Source organism: Rhamphochromis longiceps, linkage group LG13 (assembly GCF_057381845.1).
Source record: "Rhamphochromis longiceps isolate RC_006_pf linkage group LG13, R_longiceps_female_GT1.1, whole genome shotgun sequence".
Taxonomy (NCBI): Eukaryota; Metazoa; Chordata; class Actinopteri; order Cichliformes; family Cichlidae; genus Rhamphochromis; species Rhamphochromis longiceps.
The window spans coordinates 23631751-23642790 of NC_140569.1; the positions used below are offsets into that span (position 1 = coordinate 23631751).

The 11040-nt window shown below is 42.0% G+C and overlaps 1 protein-coding gene across 1 annotated transcript; it reads right to left on the bottom strand.

Moving 5' to 3' along the window:
• Positions 1–220: 220 nt before the first annotated feature.
• On the bottom strand, positions 221–9741 carry LOC146655869 (uncharacterized). The gene is made up of 14 exons (XM_085428124.1): positions 9651–9741; positions 9324–9453; positions 9152–9201; positions 6981–7086; positions 6450–6608; positions 6241–6358; positions 6075–6136; positions 5792–5917; positions 5594–5712; positions 5338–5499; positions 5045–5241; positions 4684–4813; positions 1690–1883; positions 221–1043 (listed from the first exon to the last, which is right to left on the bottom strand). Exons 1-14 carry the CDS (start codon positions 9675–9677, stop codon positions 809–811), a joined length of 1815 nt encoding a protein of 604 aa, XP_085284250.1. The 5' UTR covers positions 9678–9741; the 3' UTR covers positions 221–808.
• Positions 9742–11040: the final 1299 nt, after the last annotated feature.

Below are 11040 nucleotides of genomic sequence, written 5' to 3' on the forward strand. Positions count from 1 at the left end.
TGTCGGTGACTGACCTGTGACCTTTCTCATCAACTGACAAGCCAAACTGGTCTCATCACTCTTCCTCTCAGGCTCTTTGGACCCTTGGGGTCTGGGTCAGGGTTTGGTAGTGTTTTTGCTGTCTTTCTGTCAGACTTGCATGATCCACTGCCACTTTACGAGGGAGAACGAGGCTGAGAAATGAGGCATTTCCGGGCTCAAGGGTTTATTCCTACAGCACAGTGGATTACATTACAAGTTAGAAAGGGGATGGGGGGTGTGACTCATCTTTTTAAGAAATATTTTGCTCCGAACGCTGACCAGACGATCTAAGAGACAAACCTGTGCAGGCAGGATGCTTTTGGATGTGCCTGTAAATTAGATCACTTTTGTAAGACTATTTCCAGCCTTACATGTGTTTTTAAAAAGTTGAAGCATGCACAGTAATCAGTCTTACATTGTGACACCCTCAGTAACTACTCTGGTGGATGTTAAAAGAAATGCTTATCACATATCTAGTGGAGTGAAACTGTCAGACTCTGTGCTTCTTCGTTTTAGTTGAAAACAAAAGAGGATATAAAACAGGGAAATGTAGTCTTTTCTTGTCTTGCTTTTTTTTTTTTTAAATAGCTGTTCCTCCAGGCATACATTGAAATGCATTTCATGCTAATAAATACCAAAAACAAGCTGGTGCACACATGGTGAAAAACAGGCGTATTGCTATTTGATATTCTGAACTAAAAGGCAGCTGTCAACAACTTATGATGAATAGTGTCATCAGTACAGTAAAAACAACAAAAGACGACATGGCATCTCACATTACTGGACATCATATGGCTATCACCCTGCGCTGAGGATGGGTTTCTGTGCTGCCCACGTCTCCCCCTGGGCAGCATGTTTGCTCCAGATCACAGCTGACCATGTGCTGCAGGGACGGAGGGGAGGGGAGGGCAGGCGGAGGCTGACGAAGGACCACGACTTGAATGCTGGGGCCCTGCCGCAGGAGGTCGGTCAGCTCTCCGTGTGTTGAGTTGACCACCGACACACCGTTCACCTCCACCAATCTGATAGCAAAACACACACATGCAAAGATAACGTGTTAGATCTTTATTTCCAGTTATGTATGGAGAAAAAATACATCTTTGCAGGTAAATGTAAGACCTCGGCTTATGTAACACACAAAAAATGCTCTTCAAATCACAGAGCATTAAAACTGAAAAAGCTACACATTTACACAGAGCTCGTTAAAAGCCCTCTATTAGTTTTTCTTTATAGACACCCAGGTTAAACTTAGAGCAGCTCCTTGTATTTTTTCATTAGCTGTGTAAAGAGCATTGGCGCGAATGCTGCGATAAAGGAACACAAACAGCGAGCCTGAAAGACTCTTTTCAGCTACTGTGATTCTGTCACACAGACTTCTTTTTCCCCTGCAGTATTGTTTTAAATGATGGGCAGTGTCTCTAAGCACAGTTCGTACTCGCTGTAATTCTATAATTTCTTAATTGCATGAAGTTCTTTTATCTGTTCCCTCTCACTCTCTTCTGCATCCAAGTATTGCGTTATGTTGCTTGTTTTCTGATGGGTTGCCATCGCTACCACGCGCAGAGACAGAGTGAATGAAAGAATGGGTGAAATGAGTAAGATGCTGAGCTCCGCTCTCACTAACTAGCGTGCATTTATGAATACGTTTTTTGTTTTTGTTTGAGTCACCTGTCATCCACACAGAGCTGTGAGTTGTCCACCTCGACCACCACAAGTCCGCTGCCTTCCCCATAGTGACAGGAGAAGCCGTAACGGCCATCAGGGTTCTGGTTCTCCTGTACGACCAGCAGCATGGCCGGACGCTGCGGTGACACCAGCTGGCTCAAGCTACCAATGGGTGAAGTCTTCTTTCGAGCCTTTTCCTGAAAGCAGAAAAAGAGCGTATTCCTTAAAGCAAGCAATCAGAGACAGCTTAGAGACAGATGGTTGAGATTTGAAGGCATTTGCAGTGGAGTGATACAAATTTATTGCAAAATCTGCAGCGTCCCATGTCTCACTTACAGTAAATAGATACACAAACCCTGAGTAGTGAAGTCTCAGCCACAGCTGATTTTCAGGAAAGTTCGGAGAAGATTAATACCACTCAGTAATACTCATTTACAGACGGCCTCCGGCTTCATCATAGATTTTTACAAAATAATGAGAGACCATTCTCAGTATAGGGTTCAGGTTTCCTCTTCTTCCTCTGTGTAGGTTGCCAGCTATACAAGGACTGACTTCCAAACCAGCTTCTGTGCCAGTGAAACATGAAGCTAACTCAGTTACCATTTTCTTAAGATAAACTTTTAACTTCATTATTTTTGTTTCTTAGAAAACAAACTAAAAAGATTACAGATATCATGCGTGGAAATCTACGGGAGATAAAGGCCCAGGCTGCGTCAAAGCCAGGAGACCACCAAGATGTAATGATTAGCTTGGGAAGCGATCGCACCACAAGTAGCTTGCAGGGATCCGAAATAACTTGTGAGTCCGACCGCTGAATTCCAATGTTCACTTATCCAGCCTCTTGGCATACTCCCCTCCCCCCCTGCATGGCGTGTGAATGCCTCGGAGCAATGGATGCCGCTTTTTCGGGGTCAGGGGTCAAAGCTAAGGCTTCTCTTTTCTTCAGACAAGTGGGCCAGACAGGATATATCCACGGAAACGCAGCCGAAGCCCCTCGAGGAACAGACTCTAATGCCCAGCGTTTTCCCTCTCGGCTTGCTCCGTTTTGGACGCACGCCAAGAACCCGAGGAATTTTCTCTTCATATTCTTCTTGTTTACCTACAAAAGCTGATCAAATCCCAGCCTACCTGAGCCAGACATGGAGCACATCTCCTCCCCCACCAGACACATGAGCAGACCAAAAGCAGGCAATTAAAACACAAACAGAAAGATCACAAAGGTCATTCAGGTGGGAATCACTCACACGTCTGCTCGGCGACAAGAAATATTGCCGTATATTGCACAAATGCGACCGTTTAAAACATCATCTGTGAAAGAGTTTTGTTTCAGAGTGAGAAAAGATTCTCTGACAGGCTAAATAACATAGACGCTAAGTGGTATGGATTATATTTCATTTGAAATGATGGGTGTTAGTAGATCTACATTCAGTCCTGTCACTGTGAATGCAGATGCCCTGGCTGTGCACAGAGCAGAGGTCTTATGGGAAAGAAAATGAGGGATAGAGAATTGGGAGACACTGTGACCACACTGATAAACCGCAGCTTGTACGATGACTTTGTCTACATAAAAAGCGGAAACACACTCTCCGTTTCCTAAACTCGTGCATGTCACTGCAAAAAAATAGAAATAAAAGGTGGGAGATTCTTCTCAAAACGTGACCCATGCTCAAAGCGCGACTCAAGCCTGGGTGAAACATAATTCTCCCAACTTCCCCACTTTAATAATCTCTCTGAAGTTTTTGAGTCGTCCAAGCTAAACTGCTTATTTAAAGTCATTTCCTCCATTTGTTGTCGTTCCCCTCCTCCCTTCGCTCCGCGCCTCTGTTTCTCTTTCGCCTTCCCCTTCGGCTGCTTTATTGATGCTCTCCAGTTGCAATAGATCCGGGAGATTAGACTGCCGATGATGAAATATTTCCTTATTGTCTGTAATGTGGGGCAGTCTACAAGACCAAACACAAGGCGGTCTGTTCCTTATTTGAACAGCAGCTCTATCAGTTCCCAGGCTGCTCCTCAGCTCTGACCTGTGTGTTAACTCTGATTAGGTCATATGATAAACATTAGCACTGCTGCTTTTCCCACAAACTCACCACCTAAAAAAGCGTTGCCTTGGGGTGGCAACGTGACACGGGGCACCTTTCAAAGCTGAAGCCGAGCGTGTCCTTTCATGGCACCTCGTTAGGGCTTCTCCAGCAGGATAAAAGGGCCACATTAAAAAAAAAAAGTGGGCACCTCGGGGGATAGATGGAGATACTTTTACACACGCTGGCCCGTTTCGCCACTGCTCTCTCCAAGTGGCTTTTGTCACACGCATTCCATTGTTGGTATGGTCACAGGCTCTCGAATGTCAGCGCTAAACATCATTTCTCAGGGGAAAAAAAAGTGCATGTTCGTACAATGGATTTCACTCTGCATTGTGTACTCATTCTCACAGCGGGGATAAGTGCGCAGCTTAATGAAACAGAGCAGACACTGTGTGTCACTCAGAGGACCAAAGTTAAGAGTCTCAGATATTGGCCTTCCACTTCAAGAGGCCAAGACCACCCCTCCCAGTGTTGTCTAATTCAGTCACCAGTCGGATCAAATGTGTGAACGTCACTTGTTCTGCAGGTAAATTTATCCTCTAAGTCTGGCTTCGATTTTTAGGGCAAAGGTCAGGAACACGAATTGCTCTGATATGGTTAGGGACAGCATGAGCAATGGCATGAAATTCCGAAAGCTCCAAATTTGACCTTTTTTTCTCCAGTAGCATTTTATTATCCCATACCACGCATGCCTTTCTCAATATTTAGAGTTGTTTTGGTGCAAACATCAGCTTCTCATTGTTTATTTTTAGCAGTCAAAACATTCTCTGACTCAGACCATAGAGCTTTCCCACATATTGGTGTAACTGCAGTTCACATGCTGTTGATTAAAGTCCTGCAGGCCTTCGCTGTGCCAGTTAAACTCTACAGCAGCACTAAAAATAAATCGATGAAAGGTTCGTTTTATCAGCAGTACCTTAACGTGGCTTTCTTGCAAAGCGCTGTGGAGCTGAGCCGCCTGTCGATTGAGATGCACGATGCAGATTTCCTCCTTAAACACGTGGCAATTCAGTTTCATCTTTTCCAAGAGATGAACCTCCAACTGCCTGAAAAGCAAAGGAACCACATTTCGTGGAAGTTCAAGCTCACATACACAGAAACAAATGTGGTTCAGGTAAATGTCATTTACTACAGTCTCAACAGATCATTAACTACTACAACAGGTGCTTGTATTTCTAAATTGTACTTTGTCTCTGGAAGGTGAAAAAAGCTTCTTCTTTTTTTTAAGTATTTGTGTCGTTAAATAAGTTGCTAATTAAAGGTGATGGTCCTCCTACTTCTGCTTGTCAGCTGTGAAGTCGGTAATGTTGTCTCTGAGGGTCTGCAGGTTCTGCCTTTTGTCTTGCAGTCTTCTGTTAACCAGCTCCAGTCTCTGCTTCAGCTCAGCAGAGCCAAGTGCATCGACATTCGTGTCTCCATCCATGCTCTTCAACTCTGAGCAAAAAGCTACCAGGCCATGATGGAGCTCTTGGACCTTTTGGGGACGTAAAGATCAACCAGATCACGATGTTTAATATTAATTTAGTACAATAATTTTAGTGTTACGCATTTTTTAAACACAGATATGGACCTGACGGATGACATTTTGTAGTGAGGCCACTTGTTGGTTTAATTCCCTGATCCGCTCTTCTTTAGCCAGCTGTTTGCCTCGGATGTCATTGTTAATGTTGTGATTTTCATCAGGGCTGTTCTCCTCTGGACTGTCTTGGGATGCAGAAGCAGTCGGTTTATCCTACAATTGAAAAAAAAAAAATCATACAGAAAGCTTTGTTTTGGTGTTTTTGAGTTTTATGCTGGACTGTTTATTATGATTGTTTTTAATCTACCCTTTTAACCAAGTGCAGTTCCAGCTGACTGCTCGCTGCTGCTGCTGCTGCAGATGATGATGATGATGATGGAAGTAGAGTCCCAATCTGTTGATCTGGTGAGAGCTCCTCCGGCGAACCTTCAAATTAAATCATATATTTAACACGTTTACTGCGTAAACAGTATGGCTTAGTGTTTTTGAATAACGCTCAGTGAACCTTGCTTGTCTTTTAGTGTGAAGAGACTCTTGTCTTCTGTCATTCCCAGCATCTTGATGCACGAGTCCATAATCTTTCCCACTGTTGTTTCCTTCGGGGTTCTGAGATGAACTATTCGCTCTGACGCTGAAACACAAAAGTAAATCACAGGTAAAGATGACTCCTGTTTCATCCTCAGTGACTGTTGCCTATGCAAACATAATTGAATATTTAACATTCACATCCATTCATTGCAAAGAGTGCAGACACTGAAGATCTTAGCAAACTGAGCTTTAGTACTCACCGTTGATAGTAATCTCTATTAGTTGAGCACTCCTCTGCCCTGCGTTGTTTAGGCTGTTGTTTCTGTAGCAGAATTAGATTACCAGGTTAAAACGATGAATTGTTTTTGTGTTTGTTTTGCTACTTTTTTTAAATTTCTGGAATTCACATTACATGAGTGGCTTCACCTCAGCTTGAAGGAACGCCGATTTGTATTCAAACAGCTCACATGGGGAGAAGACTTGGACTTAGTCATTGACACCAGCGTTGCAGTGAATGTCTCCACATCACCAGGCCCCAATGATTCTGTTTAAAAAGGAAAACATCAATAAATTACATTGTTACATTGTTCATTGCATGAATTATTATTTGACATAGTTTGACATAGTAACTATACCGAGCAATGAGTCGATTCTCTGAGTCACCGTGCTGGGAGGGTGAAGCTCATTATAAATGGCCGACAGCAACTTCTCCCTGTCCTCCACTGTGCTAATGTGGAGGGTGTCCAGAGTGTTCACATCTACAGACGCCATGTCTGCACCACACAGATTTGCCTCTGCAACAAGCATTTATTCATGTATCAGCTGATTTTAACAGCCATCAATAAACTGTAAACGGCAACAATCAAGACCTGAAAATCAGGTATTGTTAAGACATGTAATATTCAAAATGCAATCAAAACACATGCATCATATTTTAGAGGGCAGATACTATGGATAGTAGGCTGTTTGATTTAATCGACAGGACTTTCTTGAAGACGTTCCTCTTTTTATGCATTAGACACTGACATGTTTCAGTTTTAAGAGGTTTAATACTCTTATATCCTCATCTATTTTTCCATCTCAATTTAATAGCATTCATTAATTACAGTTTATTCCATCTACACTAAAAAGAAACCAATATGCATTGTCAGTAGACGGTGTTTTACCTTTGATGAGAGGGATACACTTTTGTAGTCCAGTACTGGTAAACCACTGGCACACCTCTTCAGTGTTCAGATCCCTGAAAGATTTGGCCACTTGCCTCTCTACATCCTGGGGAGAAGGAGAGGCTAGACAGCTGCTAACTTGTACCAGATTATACAAAGGCGTGGAGCAAGTGTGTGAAAACACACCACACAAGTATATACACTCAAAAAAAATGACTCTTTGCCCTCATAAACAGGAAGCAGTAATTTTAAGTAAAGTGCAACTGAAGTACATCAAAGCAAAGGTTTATTTATTCAAATGGTTAAATATTAAGAAAAAAAAACCCATGCTTGATTCCATTACATTTAACGATTTACACTGTACCTATGTAACAAATTCCATGGGAAATTTACGTGTAATCAAATTACTTAAAGTCAGCATTTTGGACATTCATATTTTTTGAGTGTATAGCATTACACCATACACACAAGCATCTATAAACCATTGGTTATGAGTTTTGGCATACAGCTGTGTACTAAAAAATGTGTATATCTCTGTGTATTTCAACTAGAATGGTGAATTATCCAAAATGAAATCATATTTTTGTATTATTTCATATTAAATCTCCCTGATATAAGTCTTGCACAAATCTGCTTTCCAGCAAGTTGCAAAAATTTTGTAATAATTTTCACACACTTCTCTTTAGCAACTCCTTGCTGTAGGAGTTTTATTATTTTACCTTCTTCTTTGGAAAAATAGTTTTTCCCAAAAAATGTTGACTGTTGGGGTGTGTACTTGGGTGTGTACTGAAAGCATAACTTTCGGCTTTATTTTGATATTATCTGACTAAAGCATGCGCTGCCCACACATATGGGCTTCTTGCTATGCTGCAAGTTCACATAAACAGCCATTACTGTGTGAAATAATTTTGCAAGGATGGCTGCGTTATTGGTAGTATGACTCCTCTGATATCATCTAAGTGCTGCTGCAGCTGTGTTTTGGCTCATTCGTTTTCACTTCAGTCAGTTCTTTGCCATGAGGAGCCATGATGCATCAGGCACAGCTCAGGCCAAAACTTAACACTCTACAATACTTTTACGTTCTTTTGTAATCTTGTTCGTGCAGTTACCACTTCTACTGAATTGCAGTCGTACCGATCTTATCTGTTTGTTGTTGTTCTTGTTGTTGTTTTTTATTTGCACAGATCAGATCACTTTATTTTAACTTCCTAAAACGATCTGATTACTGTTTGAGTAGTTGTTCTGTACTGTTTTGGGGATTTTGGGGGTCTTTTTTCAGTCCAAACAGTAGTAGCGGTTGGAAAATCCTGAGAGCAGGAAATGACGCACAAAGACGATTGTGACTCAAACATCTGGATGCAAAAAACAAAACAAAAAACCCCAACAACAAGTCAGTAGGTGGTAAAACATCAAGACATAACAATGAAATTCCAGACGTGTATTCATCTGAATCACAGCTTTAATGGAAATTAGTATGACTACGTTGGATATAAGGGTTTGGACATATTACACCAAAAAGACATTTGTGTGTTTAACTGTAAACATGTTTTTTGTCAAAGACAATGAAATGTTTAGTTAAGTGGGGACCCTAAACACAGGGTTTTGTGCAATTGTTCCCTTAGTCAGATTTTTTGTCTTTTTTTTGTTTTGTTTATGACATTCCTGGAAGAAAAACCTACAATGTCCCCTTCAAGGAAAGCTTTACAGAGTAACTATGATTAAATATATGAAGTCTGCCTCTTCTGTGGGATTTCCCCATTATGTTGCATGACACAGCAAAAACAACATATTAAACCATGCAAATAATCCATAGCATCAGCACTTTTATGGCGCTCCAGCGTGAGATGTGGCTGCTTAAGATACAAGTTGCACAATTGCTTAAATGACTGTTAATGCCTGGAGATAGCAAATACCGGACGTGAGTGATTGGCCTTGAAAAAAAATTGTGCTCTCTTGTGTTTCGGCTAACACGTAGATTGCTAAGGATACAAGCAATCTTGCTTGGCAAATCCTGGACACAAAGACTAAAATCCTGAGACTATTTGTTGAGTCATTGCTTTGACAGATCAAGGGAGCTGGGAAATATAAACAGAGTATATTCTATAATTGCAGCAGCTCTGGGCTGTGTGCTGATGCCACCCTGAAGGCTCGGCTTTGATGATTTACAGTACCTTCTCGGAAAAGTTTCCATTCTGATCCTTAGAATGAGGCATATAGGATGCTGTGCAAAATACACAAAGAAAAACAGATGAGCTTCTTGTAAGGTTGTGTTTCTAATTAGTTGGAATAGTAGTATTATGTAGTAACAAAGCTTGCTTGGCCATATTATATTACCAGAATCACCGACAGTTATTCGTCGCTGTCTTGGCGACCCCTCCTCTTCATGGCGTCGATCTGTGGTCTGAGTTAAACCGTGGAAAGTGGCACTCCTAGTCAGCCTGTCCTCGAGACTGCACGAACGAGTTATCGGCCTCTGTCAAGGAAAAAGCAGATTCACTTTACAGACAGTCTGTAATTTTGACTTCATACAGAGCATCTCTTGAGCAAAGGTCAGATATCTTAAAGTAGATGCTCTGTATATTACCTGAGTCTCGTTAAGCAAAGATGGAGACTATAGACTACAGAGTATGAAGCAATCATGAAAAAAAAAACTTTGGTTGATAGCCTTACCTTTTGGTGAGCAAATGTAGCCATCATGGTGGTGTGAGGAAGCGGGCAAAGTTCATGCTTGAGAATATCTGAGAAACTTGAGTCTCTGTTGGTCAGGTCATCTGCAAAGAAAAAGTCAGTCAATAAATGCAAAATTCATTATTAGAGCTGTGTTTTTGTTTTGTTTTTAAAAAGAAGAGGAAGAAGCAATTCAATCAAGTCCTTTTTCTTCCTTTTAAGCAAGTGTGTCCTTTTTCTGGCGCCCAGGTCACCAGGTTTACTTGCAGTGCTGATACTGGACGCAGCTAGATGGAGTTGCTGGGCAACACAGTAAAGTCTGTCTGGTTGATGACATGTTTCTCTGACAGCCCACGTTCTTTCCCACAGAAAGTGCATATTCTTCTATTTTCCAAATGTCACTTGGTCAGCGAGCAGATATGTTTATTATCTGCTATCATAACAAGCAAGATGAATGAGGCTGAGAATATGACATCAAAGCCTGGCTTTTTCAGGCAGCACAAGGCAGTGATGTGATTGTGACTACTCTGACTTAACTATATGTTTTGAGACTAAAGTGTCAGGACCCCTCTGAGAACTCAAAAACAGTAGTCTGTTCAAATAGATTACAACAACACAAAAATCTTTAACGCGTGTTTTTCATTTCAGGGGCCTGTCTCTGAAAGGCTGGTTTGACATGGATTGGGGTTCAGATGGAGTCAGAATCAGATAAGACAGCGTAATTGGTTTATGCGTGTCAGCAGTGGAATCTTGTCTGAGAGCTGGAGAGACAGTGAAGTGCATAGAGGGGGGGCAGCGAGCTGGCACTCTCTTCATCACCTGGCTGCTCTTGAGTCACTCTGGGAAGGATCAAAAGTCTAGTCTGCTGCAAAGCAGATTCAGAACACTCAGTGCAAAACACAACCGCCTTGACTTGAACAGCCACCTAAGGAAAGTGATGAATCTTGGCTTAATGCGAAGACATGTAGGAGCACCATCCTCTAGCCGACCTCAGACATGACAGTGTGTCTTTGAAGTGCTGAGAAAATCGCTTCCAGTCTGAATCCATGACTTCTTTTCACCATGAATGGCAGAATGGGCACAAGATGGAGATGTGTCTGAGAATGGTAATGGAGGGTAGCTGTACCCCTCAATGCCAACCAAAACAAAGGACAGGGAATTTGGTGCAGGCTGAGGGACCCGGCCTGATGTTGCCTTAAAAGGGTGAAAACTCCAACAATGGAACGATGAACTTCATTCCTAGTCTGAGTCGGCTCCATCGGGACACGTCAAAACGCAAATAAGATGTCTTACCCTTGACTGGTTGGCACAGACAAACACATTGCATCCTTGCACCCACACCTGCAGACACACTAAACGCTCCAAGTTTGTGCGTGACAGAGTTTGGCAACTG

Bases quoted from the DNA above. Each gene is read 5' to 3' on its own strand.
- LOC146655869 (XM_085428124.1), bottom strand. From the start codon at position 9,677: ATGATGGCTACATTTGCTCACCAAAAG. The intron at 9,454-9,650 runs GTAAGGCTATCA...TTTCCTTGACAG, and splicing joins CTACATTTGCTCACCAAAAG to AGGCCGATAACTCGTTCGTG. The intron at 5,713-5,791 runs GTTCACTGAGCG...TTTAATTTGAAG, and splicing joins CACACTAAAAGACAAGCAAG to GTTCGCCGGAGGAGCTCTCA.